Source organism: Lagopus muta, chromosome Z (genome assembly GCF_023343835.1).
Source record: "Lagopus muta isolate bLagMut1 chromosome Z, bLagMut1 primary, whole genome shotgun sequence".
NCBI classification, from domain to species: domain Eukaryota; kingdom Metazoa; phylum Chordata; class Aves; order Galliformes; family Phasianidae; genus Lagopus; species Lagopus muta.
Window position 1 is genome coordinate 20,350,120 of NC_064472.1, and position 21,200 is coordinate 20,371,319.

Below are 21,200 nucleotides of genomic sequence, written 5' to 3' on the forward strand. Positions count from 1 at the left end.
TCTACGGCCTCTTAGGTCTCTTAGTCTTCGCCAGGGATGAAGACTCTACTGCTTCCCTAAGCAGCCTGTTCTGGTGCTTAGCCACCGTTTCCATGAAGAAAATCTTCCCAGTATCCAATCTCAGCCGCCTCTGCTGCAACTTGAGACCACTTCCTTGTGTGATATCACTTTTCACTTCAGAAAAGAATCTGGTGTTCAACTCACTGCAGTCTTGTTTCTCGGAGTTGCAGAGAGCAATGAGGTCTCCCCTCCTTTTCTCCAGAAAAGACAACCCCAGTTCCCTCAGCTGCCTCTTGTAGGTTTTGTTTTCCAGTTCTTTCAGCAGATTCGTTACTTTTCTCTGAGTGAGTCCCAGCACCTCCATATTCTATTTGTAGCGGGTGGCCCAAAACTGACTACAGCACTTCTGGTGTGTTCTGTCACACCAGGCTGAGTACAGAGGGACAATCACAACCCTAGACCTGCTGGCCATATAATTTCTGATGCAGTTTAGGAAAGCATTGCCCTCTTGACTACCTTGGCACTCAGCTGGCTTGTGTTTAGATGACTGTTGTCTGTCATGCCTATCATTTTCTGCTGGGCAGCTTTCCAACTGGTCTCCCCCAAGCCTGCATCACTGCATGGGGCTGTTACCACCCGAGAGTAGTGCCTGGCTTTTACCCTAGTTGAATGCTGTATAGCCATATATACCATATAGCTGGGTGCAGCCTTGGTGCTGCCGAATCAGCTCCTTCCTATACTCCAGCACATGAAAACATGTGCCCAGCTTGACATTGTCTGCAGACTTACTGAGGGTTCTTTCTATCCTCCATCAAGTCATTGATAGAAACATTAAACAAAACTGGACCTAGTACTGAGTCCTAGGAAACACCACGGATGGCCTCTTTTCACTTAGGCTCTTTAAGACTGGCTTCCCAACCTATTCTTTACCCAGTAGACAGTAATCAGTCCAAGTTATTAATGGTCAGTTTATCAAGAATATGTGAAGTGGAAGAGACCTGAGTAGTGACAGATAGCTTCCAAGGGCCAAGGTGGGTTTCATATTTAACAGTGGAAGCCTCATGTGGCGTTTGGAGGCTGGCTTATGATTGGATGTGGACAGTAGGTCACTGAAGCCATCGTTTGACTGTGACAGGCAGGTATACTATTGAAACAGTGAGTGGTGCGCACAAGTTGCTACGGTGTGAGAATGTGGGCAGTGTGAGCTGTTTTTGTGAGAATTACTAGGCTGCTGTTGGCCTTGGATAATTGATTGAGAGGCTGTGTAGATGTATGGTCTTCAACCAAGCTGAACATGGCCTAATAAAGGCATCTGTGGTGTTCACCAGATGTAGGAGTGCATAGGCTATAAGCCATAAATAATTTAAAATTGTACAGTTTTGAGGGAATTCGTGGAAGGTTTAAGATGCATCTTGCTGGATGTGTAAAGCTTTAACAGTTTTGCATTAATTCATTTTTTTTTCTTTTGGGAAGTAATATTTAGAATTTGTTTTTTACTCAATCATTTGCATTTCCTCTTCAATTCAGCAGAGTAAGGGCTTGCTTTTTTGTGCAGGGGCTTGTTAAAGAAGGGTATCAGAGAAGCAGTCGCACTGGGCTTTCGTTCTTTAGAAAGCTCAGTTCTTGGTATTTTTAGGGCAAAGCGTGGATGTGAAATCAATGTGACACTTGGATCTTGATCGTTTTGTGTCAGTGCATGGCTCCTCTGCTTTTGCAATTACTCCTTGCTACCATATCTGGAAGAAAGGATAAAGTATGACAGAAATTAGTTTAAAAAAAAAGAAACTTTAAAAGAAAAATATATATATACATGCTAAGAAGGAAAATCTTTATCAACTGAAACCTTACTTTTTATTCTTCTTTGTGGGGTCGTATCGGCTTGAGATCTTTCACCATGTAAGTTATATTGGTGGTACTGTATTGGTTTCTATTATTGTTATGAGCAACTTAATTTTAGCTGAATTACAGACTGATTGGATGGATGTCAGAATATAATCTTACAGCATTTTACTGCTATGTCAGCATGTTTAATCTTGTATCAACCTAGAAAGGAGGCAGAATTTTTTTGTGGAGTGCATCACAGTAAATTCTGTGCTGTTTTGTTGGAAATCTTAACAAAACTTATCATAGAAAAAAGATTTTGAGTGGTGTGGCTTTCAAACAGTATTTTGTTTACTTATCACTGTTTCCTACTCCTTGAATTTTTTAATTCTCCCATTCTACTAGCAAATCTCAGCCAACTTTCAGTATGTGACCAGCAATCATTTTTACTTATGCCCCTTTCTGTTTTAACCTTTCTTTTCCTGCCTCTCAGCATGCAGGGATTCAAATAAATTCTGGGATTTTTTTTTTTCACCTGCTAATAAGCGATCATATGTTTCTTTTCTAGGCCGAATTCATCAAGCTATGGTAACATCCCTGAATGAAGATAATGAAAGTGTAACTGTTGAGTGGATTGAAAATGGGGATACTAAGGGCAAAGAGGTAAACTTAATTATTTTAGAACCTCACTGTTTTTAAAAAAATGCATAGTCTCCATGAACGTTGCTTTGGAATTTGCAGTGGAAAGGAAGATAAAATGCCAAACTTCATTTATTCAATGATTTTTGGCTACAGACTTTCGAATGGAAGCTTTTGGGCAAACATTGTTTTCTGTTGTGTTAAATTTCACTTCCTGATATCAGTGTCATAGCTTTCAAATAGTGCTTTTTATTTATAGATTTTGAACCCAACTACAAAGGCTGGGTTGTTAACCCCTTTTTACAAGTAGAAAAATCAGTTTTTTTGAGAAGGACTTGCAGTTCAGACAGGAAACTAGTGGGAGAAGTGGATTAGAATTGCATTTGTTTGTTTTATTGAGAAACTTAACTGCTACAAGGTTTATTTACGTAACTTATTTTTGGCAACAATTTTTCAGACTTTCATGCTTTATGAAGTGATGTCTTTCTGTGCATCAGTTATATTTTGTTATTCCTTCCTGGAAGTTTTGAATCTGCTTAGCCTGTTCAGGGTGAGATTTGGAAAAGCATCTTAGAGATAATTACACCTTACCAGTTGGATGAAAACCTACAAAACAAAAAAATGCGAGAATGTTCTGTGACTTCATTACGTGAGCTCATCCTTCTGGACACAAAGAATCCATACAGTAATTAGATCTTTGAAAGTTCCAGCCTGGGGAAATGACAGTCTAGAAACAAAAACTATTTCAAAGCCTTTAGGAAGCTAAGTCTCAATGGATTCTGAATGAAGAATTCTGATGAAAATAACAGGGTAATATATTTAATATAGCTTGAAGTTGCCTTTTATTTTTGGGGTAGTTGTAATTTGTCTGTCTCTTTTGCACTGTCTGAGAAATTTCAAATATCTAAGATTTTTTTAATGCTATAAAATACTGTGCAGCATAGAATACTCTTATTTTTTGCAATAATGCTAGATACTTCTGTTATAATTTTATCACACTATTGAATTCTGAATATCTTTTCACCGTTATTAATACATCTGTTTTCTAAAAGCTGTACATTTCAACTAATATGACAACTAGCACTTCTGATTTTTTTTTTTTTTTTTTTTTGGCAAATTTGAATTGAGACATTTCCAGCTATAGAATTATAAGACCTGTTGAGGAGTATTTTTGTTTATTTTGGGATATATTATGGGGTATGTTTTGTTTATTCTCAAACGTAGCAGAAATGAACAAGATTAATTTGTTCTTGAACTCATAAATATTCTATTATTTTAAACAGATTGACTTGGAGAGCATATTTTCACTTAATCCAGATCTTGCACCTGATGAAGATATTGAACCTAACACAGAGACACAGCCTCTACCTGCTCCATCAGCCAAAGTAAACAAAATAGTTAAGGTTGGTAAAATCTATTCATACTGTAGTACAGAACTCATAAACATATTGTTATGCTTGAATTTTTACATCTGACTTCTGTCCTTGGATCTACTCGTTGAATGTGTTCCATTTTTCCCCATGGTGAATGAGGTTTTCTGAGAACACGTTTGGCAGGGTTAGGAACTAATACTTACAGCTAGATATAGCTCAAGGAAAAGATTCATAAAAGGAGATTGTTTTGAAACAGTTTGTATAGTTCAAGCAGTCTCAATCCTAGGCTCTTCAGAGATGGATTTGACAATAATCACTTCTCTGTTGTGTTGATGATGTTATTCTGGAGGCCTAGGTGAGGCTCCAGTTTATGTTTTAAATTATGAAGTGGTCAAATATCAGAGATTTCTGTCTTTATAGGGTCGACGGACTGTGGCACCTGTTAAGAATGATGCTCCTGCCAGAGATAATAGAGGTAAATATTGTATCTTTCCATTTCAGGGAAACAAACAATATGGAAATATTCTAATGTGGAGCTTTTCTGAGATTCTTTAATAGTGACAATGTAGAAGACATGGTGTATCATTCCTAGAATTAATCCTGTGTGTATTTAGGAATGGATGCTGTATGAACAATGTTTATGTGCAAGTTGAAGCAACATAGCATCGAGGAAGTTAAGGTGAATAAAATGAAGGTGCAGAAACTTGAAGTTAATTAACTGTGCTACATTAAATGATACATGGACTTTTACAAATGAAAACATCAGTTTGTTTCAATTTGATTGTTCCCATATACTACAAGTAGTGTGCTTAAAATTCTTTCAAGTTTTTAGCTCAGTTTTCTAAGTTAGTAGTGAAAAATCTGTAAAATCCACAAGAATACAACAGGAGAATTAATGAAATGAAGTATTAGATGAGTACAGATGCAACACATTCATAATATGGAAAGGAGTAGTTATTGCCTATTTTTTTTTCATTTTCATGGCTGTTTTAAGCATAACCTACTTAATCTGGTGATGGTGATCACTCTTCCAAACATTAATTTTGTGTCATTAATTCAAACTTGACTCCATTTCATCTGTTGAAACTTATTTTTTAAGTGGGTTTGCATATCTTTCCAAGAGTTCAGACTCTTTTCAGGTGGACAATAGAAACCACTTCCTGCCTACTGCCTTTTGTCTTCAGCGGTGCAAACCAAATCAGAAATATCGTAAGGAGAAAATAGCTTTTCAATTATTATTTTCAAGGTAATATAGTCTATATTTGTGACATTTAGTTGATGGGCTCTCCTCACATCTGTACAAATTGTTATTTGTAGTAAATGCTCTTGTTTGGTGTGGAGTAACTCTGCAGCTTGCATTTCAGTAGGTATTGTGCATCTTACTATTTGCAGTGTACCTGAGGATTAGTTCTTTTCTTTTGTAATTAAGCTTTTCTTGGCATACTTTCTTGTTTAGTGGAATACATTCATGCTGTAAAGTAGATCATATTTGGAAGTGATCTGGGAGTTTTTGTCTGTTCCTTTTGAATCTGTTTCCACAGTTTTCTCTATGTTGTACAGTATTTTGGCTTTTGGAATGTCATCTCTAAGCTATTAATCAAAACTGTTACCTTCAATTTCATGCTCTTCTGGCAGAGTTCATTACTAGCATGTACAAGAAACTGCCAAGCTGAAGCAGAAGCACTTCAAGCACCTTTTCAACAAAAAAAATATTCAACTCTACCGGAGAGGCTTTGCATGCTCACTACTCACACTGCATTCACTGGGAAGAGATAACACTGTGTCTTTAGAAAAGTGGCATTCTTATCACATATGGAATCAATGCAGAAATTTAGGTAGACGTACCCCTTTCAACTAGGTCTCAAAAAAGTTTATTTCTTCCACTCGTAAATTGAGCTGTGTTTGGCTGCCTTTCACTTGTATCCCTTTACTCCTTCAAATACTGTAGGTTCAGTGAGGTGAGACTATTTTTTAATTTCTTAAGAGTGAAATTGTGGGTCCGTTTTCTTGTAATATAAATAAAATTACATCACTAAAGGACCATATATCTCCAAGTATATTCTTCATTCTATGTACATAATAGGTTTTGTAATAGAATATGTAATAATTTGCACAGGCAGCATAGGTACATCATAGTTTGTTGTGTTGGTGTATGAGAGAAAAATTTTCCTGTCATGTGAGGGGAAAAAAAACTGAGTAGGAATTGTAAGAAGGTCTCAGAAAAGCAGGTAAATAGAAGGGAGAAAAAAAGATTAAAAGTTGAAGGTGAAGCAAATGGTCAGCTTACATCTCTTTGATTGTTACAGAAATTAGGCAAAACAGTTATACATCACATTGCCTAGAAGTATTCAAGAAGTGTGTAGATATGGCACTGAGGACGTGGGTTAGTGGATAATATTGGTGAATGGTGGACTAGGTGATCTGAGGATTTTTTCTGTTAATGATTCTATGATTCTATATTCATTAGAATTAAAAAAAAAATATGCATACTGTCTTTAATAACGAACTTTCCATGTATGTATGTGTGCAAATCTCCCTTCCCTCTAATTCTCAGTAAATTATATGTCAAAAGAGGACTAGTTTTATCTTATCATAATAAAATAATTCAAAATTGGGTTGATACATTATTAGTTAACATCTGGATCAGCTTTGTTCTTTTCTTTTGCAGTGGCTGGTTCTGCACGTGCACGGCCCACTCAGCTTCCTGAACAGTCATCTTCCTCACAACAGAATGGTACTGTTTCAGATATATCTCCAGTTCAAGCTGCAAAAAAGGAATTTGGACCCCCTTGTATGTAAACCGTATCTCAAGGATTCTTTCATCCTGGACATTACATGTAGATTCTCTTGGATTATGTGGCTGTTCATAAAGGACAAATGGTCTGTAGGCTTCCTTATGAAGCTTTTTCAGAGCACAGAGGCTAAACAAAAGTTCAGTTTTGCCATAATTGGAATTTATTTTTCTTTTATCTTTCGTTATCTTTTATCTTCACATAATGAATTTGTGGGTTTTTTATTGTTGTTTTTTGTTTTTGTCTTACATTTGTCTAGACTTTTTTTTAATTTGAACCAAGAGATCACATGTACTTGTCCAAATGTTTTTTAAGGATCACTTTCCTTATAATTTTATTTTTTTTAATTACTGTTCCATTTCCCTTCATTTATTTGATAAATTTTAGACACTGAATTCCTGTAATCATCTTGTACTAACCCTGATTTAATTGAGAAGGTAGTAGATATAAATAAGTGTGTACTGGTTATTGATTAATTAATATATTTGAAGTAGTAGTGTGATTACTAAACTCATGCAACACACTGAAAATATTTTAAATTATATCATTTTCTCCAAGCACGTAGAAAATCTAACTGTGTGAAGGAGGTTGAAAAATTGCAAGAGAAACGTGAAAAAAGAAGGCTACAGCAGCAGGAACTTAGAGAAAAAAGAGCTCAGGTTAGTATTTTTAGCCTAGATCATGATTTTTTTCATTCATACATAATTTTTATGAACAGTGGTAATCCTGAAACTAAATGTTTTTTCTCCTGTATACAAATTTGATACATTATTTTGCATTGCATATTGTGCATATTTGCATTGTTCCAATAACTTGATATTTAGACAGTTTTCCCACTCTTTTTCATCCTACACAAATAATTGTGTGCAATTACTTATTTTCCCATATGTTATTTCATAATCAAGTGCTGATAATACCTATATCTTAAGGATAATGTGTTGATTAAAAACCATCAAGCTTTGGCTTGAGATATTTCAGTGTTACGACAAATTGTTCTTTCTGATCTTTGACGCTTTGTCAGATAAGCTTTTGAGGTTCAATTTGATTTTTATTTATTTTTATTTTTATTTATTTATTTATTTTTACTTCTTTAAACTAGTCTATGGCTCTAAAGTTTAGCTTTTCGTCATGCAGGCAGGTTGGGAATAAATTTTTAGAAACTTGTGTGAAAGAGATGAAGTTGCTAATCCTGTCAGGAAAAAGATCTCCTAATAATAAATTAATTTCTGTCACGGCAGTGTAAAAGGTTCAGCAAAAGTAGTAGTGTAATCTTGTTGGCAGGCTTGTGAGTATGTGTTAGTCTCTCTAAAGAGCAGTACTGATCTGCTGCTGACACAAGTACCACCACTGAGTAAGTAATTCATCTAGTTTATTTCATGCTTTAATAATGTCTTTGACTTCTGGCTGAGGAAGATCTGATTGTCTTGTTGATCTGTCTGTATCTTTCGTGCATTCTGTTGTGAAGTACAGTGATAATTAGGTAATCACTGTCTTCTAGTGGGTATGACTCTTAAGTGGAGTTAGAAGAATAATTACCTTTTTTCTGCAATATGTAATAGCCTTTTCAGAATTATAGCAGGAAATACTTAAGCTATAATACATTTTATATAGACTTACTCTGAGTGGTTTTAAGTTCGCTGTATTTAGGGTTAAGAACATAAAAGCATAGTCAACTTCTGATTACCAGGCCATAGTTTTGTCTGGGATCTGGATGACTGTTCCACAGATGCATAGACATCAGTTGGCTTTATTTCATCTTGTTAACACCAGTGCAGTGCTTTCTGAAAGTGCCTATGCTACTTCACTTATGTGTGATGAGCCATGCACAGTTCAGTAAAGCATGTGGACCAGAACTAGCTGAGTATGGCATCAGTAGGATGTCCTGAAACTGAAAATTGACAGGAAGGAGTACGTAAGGAATTCTGCAGCCTTCTCAGCTTAGATGTTCTGGCTGAACAAGGCTTAGGCTCCACGCACAAGTTCTTGTGTGTCTTTTTGCTGTGCTATTCATGGTTCCAGGTTTAGGGATGGGAGGCCATGTATCTGGATGTAGCATATTGTGGAACCTTGGGATTGCTTTTACTTCTCAGAACTTCCAGGCATGTTGGAAAAGTTGACAATGCATCCAAATTACTGTTAATTTCTTAATTCAGGACCAGTAATAGAATCAAACTTTAACTCACTCAGATCTGTTTGAAGCGGCCAGAATACCTGCACTGTTTTGTGAAGCATAATAACGTGAATAATAGTTTACTCACTTCTTCACGGTATAGTCTTATGTCTGAGATTGACTATAGATACTAAGTTAATAGAAACACTGTAACTGTTTTCTTTCATGTTTAGTAAATTAGCTGCATCAGTTAATGTCTATTTTTCTTTATAATTAAATACAGAAGGTATTGAAACTTGTCGATGTTGGGGAAAAAATGTAAGAAATTCTTTTGCTTACTTTCATAGGATGTTGATGCTACAAACCCCAACTATGAAATTATGTGTATGATAAGAGATTTCCGGGGGAATTTGGATTATAGACCACTGACAACTGCTGATCCTGTAAGTACCCAGGCAATATGGAAATGTTTTATATTTATTTTTTCTGTGTCTTTTTAATGTTTTCAGTATATGAATGTAGTTTTGTCTGTAAACATGAAAAATAAATAGCTTAGTATTAGTATTCTTTATAGCATGTGTTTGTTTTTTCTAGATTTTCCTGGGATACGAAGGGATGCACAGACAATACCCTTTTAGGTTCCTAGGAAAATCTCACTGAATGTGAAGATTTTTGATTACTTTATATATAGCTGAAATATTTGATAATGTTTGATTTTTTTTCAAGCTGATAAGAGCCTTTGATTTGCATTTGAACTGCATTATCAGATTTTTGTGGTCTTTGTTCCAAATCAGTGATTGTAACAATTTCCACCAATAGTTTATCCAACCTATTACAGCTGGATTTGCTTACTATGGTGCAGTATGTACCAGGTGCTCTACAGCATCACTATCTGCAAGTAATTTGGTTATTTTTGATGCATGGCTCTCCATTCTAGTTTCTTGCAGATACAATTGGCTTTTGCTGTTTATATGACTCACAGTCTTTGAAAAGTCTCTTCATTTAAAAATTGATTAATTCATAAATAGAAGTAAAATAATCTGTAACTGGAACTTAGATATAGTTCACTGAAAGATTCTTTCCTTTATAGATTGATGAGCACAGGATATGTGTTTGTGTGCGAAAACGACCACTCAACAGAAAAGGTATGACCTTTCAAGATTTTGCAAAATTCTTTCTCTGAAAAGCTTCTTCTGATTGTAGTGTCCTTTGTAGTGAAGAGATCTAAAATACTGAAAATGAAACTGTTATACTAGAAAAAATGTTTGACAGACAATTCATAGATCTGTCACAGTGTGGATAAAAGGAGGGACAAAAGTAATTTAGCTGCCACCATTTTATGAGCTGGGAGTAGTCACAGAAATTGCAGGTTTTTTTACGTGGTTATCTATGGTGTGTTTAGTTGATCTGGAAATTAATTCTGCTTTAATTTCTTGAGCATTCTTATATTGTGTTGGGATCACTTTTCTTTTAAGTTATCCTATAAGTAATCTCTTCATCAGTGAGCTACTCCATGGAAGTGTTTTTTTGCCCATTTTTATACGTGCTTTTTTTTTTTTTTATAAGCTCTTTCAAGTGGTCTTCAATAAAGCATTGAGGGAATTATTCAGGTGGTGCCTAATGTTGATGTTCCATGATATGTTGGACACCCAAGGGTATCCAGAAAATTTTCATAGAGCTAATGAAGCAGTATTTCTCATGCCTGTTTTTAAATAAAGAGTATGAAAAGATCAAAGATAGTAGCTTACAATGCACTGACGAGCGGAAAAAAAAGTTTGTGTCCTTATTTCATGAAGAACACGTCAAACATACTACCTTTCCCTTTCCATGTTCTGTATTTTGGAATTCTTAGTAAGATGTTCAAATCAGGTCTGCCCATCCTTCTGTCAGCCTCGTACAGGTAAAATTATCACTGTAGTCTTCAGGTATTCACAGCGCAAATCATTTTGTGAATTGACCTTGCAGGAAGTAAATCTTCAGGTTGATACTTTATTTTAGTGAGGTATATTTGCAGTTGAGAAATGCATTATGGGTTTCATAGGCAGTATTCCAAATTTTCGTCAGTAAGGAATGCAGGTTGTTAGAGCTGGGGGGGAGGTAAATGTCTAATTGCAAACAATTCTTAAGGAAGTAACAGCTTTTGACTGCTCTAGTAGAAAGGCTGTTTCTGTAAATAATTGACCTTCTTGTATTTGTTTTTACTGGTGTTTATTTCTTGTCCGTGATTACTGAAGAATAACTGCATTTTATTTTATTGCAATGCAGTTAAAATTTTGATTACTTTATGACTTGAAAGCATTCTTGTATTGGCATGAAATGTCATGAAGTAGTAATCATTGTACTGTTTGATGAATGTGTTGTCTGATGAAAAGATTTCTATCTGATTGTGTACATCTAATTTTTGAATTACATGCCTTAAGGAATTTTATGTAGAATTGCAAGTAGGACAGATTAGTGATCCTGACTGAATACAAAGGATCTTGATTTTCATGCATATCATGGACCACTGGGCTCTCTATATTTTGCTGACTCTTATCTCCCACAATAATTAGCCATAAATTGCATTTCTGCTTAGTAATTATAACCTGGGAACTCACTGTTGAAATCACATCTAGATAGCTTTTGCTCTTTCCCATTGACAGAAAGCATCATTGGCATTTTCGGTTTCTGTTTACAAGGTAATTTAGTATAGCATACTTTTTAAAACGTTTACTTACTGTAACATTTGGATTTAGAGAAAATGAAATTGCAAAACGTAAAAATAAAGATGGTTCTTCTAAAGATGTTAATTTCTGTATATTATAGAATACACTATGAACCATAACTGATCTTTCTTTTTCTTCCCAACTTTTTAACACTTCTCTTGAATTTCTCTCCACTGATTAGGTTTCCAAAATGAAATCTTACTTAGCAGGTTGCTATCCAGATTGCAGTCGTTTTCACTGATGTTACTAAGAAGAAGCTGTGTTATGTGAGATTTTATAGAACTGTAAACACCGGGGTGGAAAAAAGTGTTAGATAAAAATCTGTATTTCACTTATTTTATAGAAACTTTAATGAAAGACCTTGATGTAATAACAATTCCTAGCAAAGACGTTGTGATGGTACACGAGCCAAAACAAAAGGTGGATTTAACAAGGTACCTAGAAAACCAAACTTTCCGTTTTGATTATGCCTTTGATGAAACGGCTCCGAATGAAATGGTTTACAGGTATGTCATATGCTTCTTTTATGAGTCTTTTTTTCCTCATTTATTTACTGTGTCAGTAACTGTGGGCTTACTTTAACCCTTGACTCTTCTTTATTCTAACTTCTTTCACCTGTATAATTAGAATATAATTCTGCTTATGCTGAAGTTTTTGTCTTCAATGTCACCTCCGTCTCTTGACCTTACTTCTGCTCTCAGTCCTTCTCCAAGCCCCACTTTGCTAAACTCTAGCCTGTACTGCTTGCCTTCTCAGACGGTGAATGTTTTGTTTTCAACAACTTCATTGCTATCCATCTGTTTAGGCACTATTTTCTTATTAGTTAGTATGTGTGCAGCACCTGAGGCACAAGTCATTGCTACTACAAGAGCACTGCTAGATTTTTTCATACTGCTGAGAATTCTGAGCTGATTTGTCCATTGGAAGAAATTCAGCTGATGTAACACAGATCTATTTGGGAGCTAAATCATCTTGTTGAAAATGGCATAACTTTCTGATTTAAAAAAATAGCAGCAACAAAGACAAACGCATGTGCATCCCCAAGGAATTTGGGTCTCCTTTTTTTTTTCATTTGGTCTTCTGTTTTAGTTTCCCAGTTGGCACAGAATAATGCTCAGAATGCTTTGAAAAACCTTATCAGAAGTTGCTACTTGCATTGTACCATTCAGTGAATGGATTAGATACAGTAGTAAGCAAGGTGCATGGTAGGTGCTAATTTTGGTATGCAGTTTGAATATTGTGAATCTTTTTGTGAGGAATGTTGATATTAAAAAGGCGTTCGTTAAGATAACTTTCTGAATGTTTGGAGAGTGCTTCACATTACCTTAAAGAGAAGTTTTAGTGCTTATTTTTAATCCAGCAGTCAGGAAGTGAAAGTTAGCGTGATATCCTGATTCAATGCTGTGGGTGGAGAGGAAAAAGTACATAGCAAAAGATTTGTTGAAACGTGTTGAAAATGAAAATTTGTTTTATTCTTGATAGGTGGAAGAGGATAGCAAAAGGCAAGCCCTTTTGGATGTTAGTGTAGCGTTAGCACAGTGTGGAGGTTTCATGCTAAGGTTTGTCTTTTGGTGACATCTTTTCCTGACGCACAAGGCCTGTGGGAGTGCCACCTAGTTGGTGATGAGCTTATTGCAACAGTATTTCTCCTGCTTAACAACAGTTCTTTAATTTCCATACTTCTTGTTGTTCCTCATGTATCTTTGAGAGTGTACTTCTAGCTGTAAAAGGCGTTTTGTCATACAGCATCATCATATTTTTGTATCTAATTTCTTCTGAGTAATTTTCATTAGTTACCTAGTAGTGTTACTATGAGAAAATATTCGAAGATGTTTGTATTAATACTGAAATGGTATATCTCTGGCCTAGGTAGTAGATCAGGATACTTTTTTTCCCTTCAGACAGTGTGGCCCTGTCTGAAGGCAGGGGGGTTGGAACTACATGATCCTTGGGGTCCCTTCCAACCCGGGTGATTCTGTGATTCTGTGATCTGTGTGATTCTTCCAGGTCTCTAGCATAATTTAAGAGCAAAATATCGTAGTGTACTCCCACAGTGGGAAAGAAAAGTAATGTGGTTACTCCTGTTTTCTCTGGTGCTAAAATTACTGTATTTCTATACTGAAAAACATTTTTCAATTTGTCAGGGAGAAATCTCTTACTTTTCTTTTGGTATTTTAGTGTAAGCTGTATTTGAAGTGTTTTTGATGCCTTAAGCCACAAAACTTAAGTTGCAGTTTTCCTTTAAAAACGCTTACTAGTTTGAATGGTATGTGTTTTGAATTTTTAAAGGAGAATCAGAATTTGTATTTTTGTAAGATCAATATTACAAGTTGAGATTCTAGTTGGAAAGGGTCTAGAGGAGGGCAACTAAGATGATCAGGGGGCTGGAGCACCTCCCCTATGAGGACAGGCTGAGGGAGTTGGGCTTGTTCAGCCTGGAGAAGAGAAGGCTGCGGGGTGACCTCATTGCAGCCTATCAATACCTGAAGGGAACCTACACCCAGGAGGGGAGTAAACTCTTCAAAAGGGCTGACAATAGCAGGACTAGGGGAAATGGATCCAAGTTGAAGGAGGGAAGATTTAGGTTGGATGTTAGGGGGAAGTTCTTTACAAGGAGAGTGGTTAGGCCCTGGAACGGGCTGCCCAGGGAGGTTGTGGATGCCCCGTCCTTGGACGTGTTTAAGGCCAGGTTGGACGGGGTCCTGGGCAACCTGATCTGAATGTGTATGTTTGGTGGCCCTGCTAGGCAGGGGGGTTGGAACTACATGATCCTTGGGGTCCCTTCCAACCCGGGTGATTCTGTGATTCTGTGATTCTGTGAGGGAAAGTTTTTGGCTTGGTGGTAATTAAGGTTGTATAATGCTTTGTGAAATCTTTTGTAGGCACGATTGTGTTTTGCCTTATTTTAAAAAAATAATATTAACTTCCTTTTTTTTATAAATAAAGATAAATAATTTTAAATTCAACTAAACAGAGATAATGGAGTATGCTTCTTGGGAGAATAGAATCATAGAATTGCTCAGGTTGGAAAAGACCTTAAAGATCATCAAGCCCAACCACAAACTAACCAAACTGCGCTAATTCTGACAACCCTCCGTTAAATCATGTCCCTGGGCACCACATCCAAACAGATTTTAAACACATTTGGGAATGGTGACTCAACCATAGGTTTCTTGAAATTTGTATTTAGAGTATACAAAGAGCAAACAGATAAGAAAATATCTGGTTGGTGACATAGGCAGTACATGCTTGGAAGGAGATAAGACTAAGGCTAATCAGGTATCTTTAGGTATGTTTTTGATGAAAATTAGTGACTGTGAAATGCTTGTCTGCTGAACAGGTTGATCTTACCTGTTCACTCATAGTAATTTATTTGTTTATCCCGAAGTAGAATGAAAGGAGCTCCTCAGTGTTTCTATAAGCAGTCATTCCTGTTTCTGTCACTAAACTTAGTGTAAACACCTTGAAGTTTAGAGTCTTACCATTATTTTTTTGTAGAAGTAATGCTCTATTAGGTTACCCTTTGCTTTTTCAAGATTTTATTGAAGTAACTCTGTAAAGCACGTAGAGGCAGTAACAGTTTGTGTTTTGTTTCTATTCTGATGAACTTAGTTACATCTCTTCTTAAGCCTTTTTTCAGCATACATAACTTCTCAAGATATTAAGAATCACAATGTTGTTTTTACTACATATCTTAGTAAGTAAGAAAAGGAAAAGAAAAAAAAATTGAACATTTTTTTTATTGGCAAAACCTAAGTATTTTCCTGTTTTACTGTTCTATTACATATCTTCTAATACTGTCTCTGTCAGAAATTTTAGGGAGCTACAAACTCCATGTAGTAACCTTTGCTGTGTTGCATTATTAAAACAAGGTGTTTTTTTTTTTCCTGAAGGTTTAAAGAAGGTTAACAATGTTAAATGTTAAATGTTAAACAAATAACAATAAACATATACAATAAACATATACAATAAACAATAAACATAAACAATGTTAATGTTAAAACCTTGAAGTGTATATTGTCCCTGTGGTAGTGGAATCTTAAAGTATTTTTGTTTCTTATGGGTTTTTTGTTTGTTTATTTGTTTGTTTGTTCTGTTTTTTTTTTTTTCTTTTTTTTTCTTTCATTCTAGGTTTACAGCTCGACCATTAGTAGAGACCATATTTGAAAGGGGAATGGCCACTTGTTTTGCATATGGGCAAACAGGCAGTGGAAAAACCCATGTAAGTATTTCTTCTATATGTAAGCAATAATCTTTTGTTTTTATGTACAGTGCACTTTACTAAATAATTCTGTGGATGACAGAAATCTAAGTTCTGTGATTTTTATCATGTTCATTTTGGTGTTTGATTTTCTTATTTTTTATATATAGACTATGGGTGGTGACTTTTCAGGAAAGAACCAAGATTGTTCAAAAGGAATATATGCACTTGCAGGTGAGTCTTTTATGGTCTTTTGGCTTTTCACAAGCAAGTTGATATCAGTGTGTTGTCTTATATTTTCTACAGTGTTTTGTACAAGCATTAGAGTGTGTATTTTGTATTACAGTGAGACTTGAGAAACATCAGAACTTGTTCCTAGATCTGTAGTCTTTACATGGCCAGATAAGTGTATAAATAGAGTGTTTCAAAAATAAAATAAAGATTATGGTTGAGTTTACTACTTGGGGCCTTCAGCATTTTCCATTGTAATCCGGCAGTATAAATTGTAGTGACTTAAACTTGGTTGATTTATCGTATCTTCATTATTCTCAAATTATGAGAAATGCTGGCTATTATGTAATAATGAGTGTTAAATGAAAATGTGTAACTAAATTTTGGTTTATTTGGGTAATATATTTTTAGCTCGAGACGTCTTTTTAATGCTAAAGAAACCAAACTATAAGAAGCTAGAACTTCAAGTATATGCAACATTTTTTGAGATCTACAGTGGTAAGGTAAGGAAGTACTTCTTCATAGCAAGATTGTGAGATTGTTATGTAATTATCGGGATTTTATCATCTGAATGCTTTATTTCAAATAATTATGTATACTTCTCTTCCAAACATTATGCTATGGATTTGAAACAGGTGTCTTTTAAGATTAATTCCTCTCCTACTGTTCTATTTTTCTCCCCCTCTTTCCATAAGGTTTTTGACTTGTTGAACAGGAAGACAAAATTAAGAGTGTTAGAAGATGGTAAACAGCAAGTCCAGGTGGTGGGATTACAGGAACGAGAAGTCAAATGTGTTGAAGATGTTCTTAAGCTTATTGAAATAGGCAACAGCTGCAGGTATCTTCCGTAGCTTCCACTAATTTTTCATAGTAAATTAATGAATTAGAGCACCTCTTGTTATTTTCTGTCTCTGCGTAGGCTTTTTAATAGGCAGTTGGTTTTCTGAAAATATTGACTGCAAGGAGTAAGCCTACCTGCCTTTTGTATGAAGATAGAGTTTCTCTGCCTCTTAGAGACATGGAAGAATAGACTTTTCTACAGTATATGAACTGCTTGCATTTATGTAACCAGCTTACTGACTTAAATTCACATTGTTTGAAACCTGGAATACTGCCAGATTCTTCAGATCTAAGAGGCCTTTATATGAACCGACAGAGGTTAAGCATAAAGTTTTTTTCTTTCTTAAAATATAACTTCACTGTTTTTAAAATTAGTCTTTCACATGGACTGCTGCTTCATGAAATAAAAAATGTCATTGGCAATTTTACATGTAAGCTCTCTTGTTGTCTAGAATAAATAAGTCTTTTATTAGATGAAGGTAAAATGCTAAAAATCTTCAATTTCTTTATAATGCTGGAGAGAGAGATGTAACTGTATCATGTGCACCAGATTATTAGGATTATATCTCTAGTGTCTGTCAGCATGTTAGACATACTGCCAGCGTAGGTAAGAAGAAACAGGACTCTGCATTGAAAGCATGTAGGTTATTCTGAAAGTAACACTTCATATTTATTTCCATGGAAACTACAACAGATACAGAGAGCCTAATAATGCTACTTGATAGAGCAAATTCTCAGCTACAAAACACTGTTTTCCAGCATAATCACCACCACTAGTTATGCATTCTTTGCCAGTGATGAACAAGAGCCTAAAGGCTGCACTCATAAAAATCTGCATGGCCATCTGGAACATGGCTTGTCTTTCACATTGCTGTTGCCACTGCTGAAACGTACCACCCACCATCTCACTGTGCTCACATCCACTGTTTGATCTCCAGCAACATTCAGCAAAGGTCGGTGAATGTCAACCTTCTTTTCCACATGGAGGAAATTGATGACACACCTTTGATTCATCTGCACTTCCATGTTGTATGGCATTTTGTCAGACTGCCCTTGTGCTGCTATCTGTAACATGGCAACAAAATCTAATGGAATATTGATGAAAGGTTCAACCTCTACTGCCATACCACCGACATCTGCCCCTGATGTTGTGGGCTAACAGAATAAAATAAGAGGCATTGTTTTCAGAACAGCCTTCATACATGTATTGTGTACGTGTTTATCGTGTATGTCCTTCACATCTTTGTATGTTCCCTTCTTTTCTCCTTTTGTTCAAAGGACATCTGGTCAGACATCTGCAAATGCACACTCATCTCGAAGCCATGCAGTGTTTCAGATCATTCTCCGAAGGAAAGGGAAATTGCATGGTAAATTTTCTTTGATAGATTTGGCTGGAAATGAAAGAGGAGCTGATACTTCCAGTGCAGACAGACAGACGCGGCTGGAAGGAGCTGAAATTAACAAGAGCCTTTTAGCACTCAAGGTAACTGAAATGTTTCCATTGCATTTGAGTAGATGGAAGCTTTCTACATAAAATAGAAATTACCATTAAAACAAGTGTTTTTTTCAGACTTTGCTTGTCTGTGCTGTCTACTGGTGTGACAGGTAAAATAATGCATTGGTTTTTTTTCCTCTGAATGCCTGAAGGAACACCTGTTTGTTACCAAATAGAAACATTGCAGAAACCTGTACTATCACTTTTCATGTAGTTTAAAATAAAAACAAGCAACCAAAACTACCTTGAATTTTGAAGACTTTTCCAACATATGTCTAAAATGGAATAAGATGTGAAGAGTTAACTTACTTTGTCGCTTAAGTTCTGAAATACTTACTGGAAATATTCCTACTTGTCTCAGTATTTGTGTGTCTGTGTATGTATGTATATTTTTTAAATGAAAGCATAAAATGACATTGTTCACTGCTGTTAATTAATTCACTAAGGAGGAAAACACCACAGCAGGAGTATATGCAGCAAGAGCTAACAAATTAATTAATTCTTTAACAGTGAGACCTGTTTTTTGGCTATTCTCCATAGCAAACTATGTGATACAATTACAGATTTTCATATATTAATCCAGAACTCATCAATAAATGTTGCTTAAATACTCAAATATGTTTTTTTCTTCTGCTTTGTAATCTTCTGAAGAGATTCAGTCTAAATTAAAAAAAATGTGTTTTTTTGCTTCTAAACAAATTTTGCAAAGCACAGAATTACAGTTTGTAATGACATAATATGGCATGTGTGGCATGTTGAAAAACCGGAAGCAACAATTTCAAAACTGGCTAAGTTTTGAAGTTCCAGCAAGAGAAAAAACATTATGACTATTTTTTCACATGAGAAATATTTTAAAGCAGAAAACAGTATATATTTTGAAGTATCCTTCTAACTTCTGCTAGCTCAGTATGAAGTTATACTTGCTATGCTTGTGACCTGTGAAAGCCTTTATACAGCTTGGGCTGTGCTGTTTTCATCTGACCAGTAAAGAAGGTCAGCAGCAGAGTCAGAATCATAGCTATTGCTTTTAATTGAGAAGAGTTAATGCGGCACCATCCAGACTTCTGCTGATGGAGGCTCTAGGTCATTCAGGCTTTTATAGCTGGTAGTCAGATATGGTTGTTAGCCTGGAGGCTTAACAGCAAGACTGTATTTGTTGTTGGATGTGTACATGTAGAAGTTTTGGATCATATTCAGGAAATTCTTTAAGTTCATAGCTTCGTTTTAGGGTTCTGCCTCTCTACTGAACTTGAGGAGGGGTAAAAACTGTAACACTTCTTGAATCAAAACTTTAAGGGTAAACTTTAATGATATCTTAGAGAACAACAAATTAGCATAACATTAATTATCTGATTTTTTTTTTAATTGCGTTTTTATTATGTGTTTTTCTTATCATGGGTTGAATAAATACAAACCTCTTTGTTTCTACAGGAGTGCATTAGAGCCTTAGGCCGAAATAAACCTCATACGCCATTCAGAGCAAGTAAACTTACTCAGGTGCTAAGAGATTCGTTCATTGGAGAAAACTCCCGTACCTGTATGGTAAGTTCGTTTAGTTAAATGTATGTATTAACGATTTCATAGAGAAAAGCTACTAATACAGGATATTGTGTTTAGAACTTGTCATTTGCTGCTGGCAATCTGTTGCATTTAATCTTATAAGACTAAGAAATCAAGAAAACAAACTATTATATTTGGAGGGACGCTTCCAAGCAGAGATATTTCAGGTAACTCGTTCCCCCCTCTTATTGCTTGTTCTACTTTTCTAGCTAGGGACCTAGCTAGAGTGTTGTTCTAGCTGGAGTGATGTTTCTGTTCGTGGAGGTTTTTTTTTAATGATGTCTTAATTGTTTAAGAGTATTCTTTGTTGAATGAGAATATTGTAAAAGTAATGTAAGCTGGAAGTATTCTGATGAGTTATGGCCTTTAAATGATGAAGGTGAATTTAGAGTTGGTATCGCAGGCATCAGAGTGTATTCTAGGCGGTTGGAGGTGGGGATAGTTGGGCTGTGTAGGATGAGTAGTTGTATATTTTGTGTGTATTTGCATTGGACTGCAAAACAGAAGTCTGTTGAGGAGTGGAAGGGACAGATGAAGGCATTTATGTTTAGTGGTTTTATTTGTGCCTCCATAACATTCTACCCTGATGGAAATGCAAGCTCTCTGCAACAAACAGTGGCTATTAGGCTTGTTTGTGATGGTCACTTTTCAGACTTCTTGGAATCAATTTACATGCTACAGAAGTCTGCAGACCACAGCATGGAAACGACAGTGTTAGCGCAGCTTTGTCTTCTCTTTAGCTTTTTAGTATGGTTCCAGTGTGAAAATGGTGATAAAATAGCATTTTTTATTATTCTTTTACTCTCCTTCAGTTTTCTAATACGGGTTTATTTTCTTTCCACTGTCACATGACTTCACAAATCCTATTCAGAATCAGAAAACAAAAGCAAAACAATGCATTGCTAGCTAATGTATCCACAACGCTGAAGATTTGGAAAGTTAGGCTGTTAGGAACTACTCTCTATACACAGAAGGATTAACAGTTATGGGTATTTCATGAAGTTCTCACCAACATCCTTAACATTCCTAGAAGTGCTTACAAGATGTCTCCATTTTGCTGCAGCCTTTTTATTTATTATGCTTCTATTAAAGGTGCCGTAAGTTCTTTTTTCTTGTTTAAATACACAACAATCAATGATCATAAAAAAATAATCCGTGATCACAGAATCACAGAATCACAGAATCACCCGGGTTGGAAGGGACCCCAAGGATCATGTAGTTCCAACCCCCCTGCCTAGCAGGGCCACCAAACATACACATTCAGATCAGGTTGCCCAGGACCCCGTCCAGCCTGGCCTTAAACACGTCCAAGGACGGGGCATGATCTAATGGTTTTTAACAATTGATACACTCAATGCAGATCATATTCCTTTATTTTATGTTCAATATATTCTGCATTAAGAAAAAGAGGGGAAATGTGAGTTGTTTTTATT

General features: G+C 35.7%; 2 protein-coding genes across 6 annotated transcripts in view; both read left to right on the forward strand.

Annotated features, from left to right (window-relative positions):
* Positions 1–21,200, forward strand: part of IPO11 (importin 11) — a 483,265-nt gene that overhangs the window by 362,165 nt on the left and 99,900 nt on the right. The gene's annotated exons all lie outside the window — the stretch shown is intronic.
* Positions 1–21,200, forward strand: part of KIF2A (kinesin family member 2A) — a 56,281-nt gene that overhangs the window by 23,707 nt on the left and 11,374 nt on the right. For 3 of the 5 annotated variants that reach the window (XM_048930648.1, XM_048930651.1, XM_048930650.1), the window contains exons 2-15: positions 2,390–2,484; positions 3,744–3,863; positions 4,254–4,308; positions 6,502–6,624; positions 7,184–7,284; positions 9,083–9,178; positions 9,826–9,880; positions 11,784–11,946; positions 15,572–15,662; positions 15,812–15,875; positions 16,284–16,375; positions 16,568–16,710; positions 17,991–18,195; positions 19,639–19,749. In XM_048930648.1, coding sequence (XP_048786605.1) covers positions 2,390–2,484; positions 3,744–3,863; positions 4,254–4,308; positions 6,502–6,624; positions 7,184–7,284; positions 9,083–9,178; positions 9,826–9,880; positions 11,784–11,946; positions 15,572–15,662; positions 15,812–15,875; positions 16,284–16,375; positions 16,568–16,710; positions 17,991–18,195; positions 19,639–19,749 — 1,514 coding nt within the window. The remainder of the gene's footprint in view (positions 1–2,389; positions 2,485–3,743; positions 3,864–4,253; positions 4,309–6,501; positions 6,625–7,183; positions 7,285–9,082; positions 9,179–9,825; positions 9,881–11,783; positions 11,947–15,571; positions 15,663–15,811; positions 15,876–16,283; positions 16,376–16,567; positions 16,711–17,990; positions 18,196–19,638; positions 19,750–21,200) is intronic. The other 2 variants (XM_048930649.1, XM_048930653.1) reach the window with 1 other exon arrangement.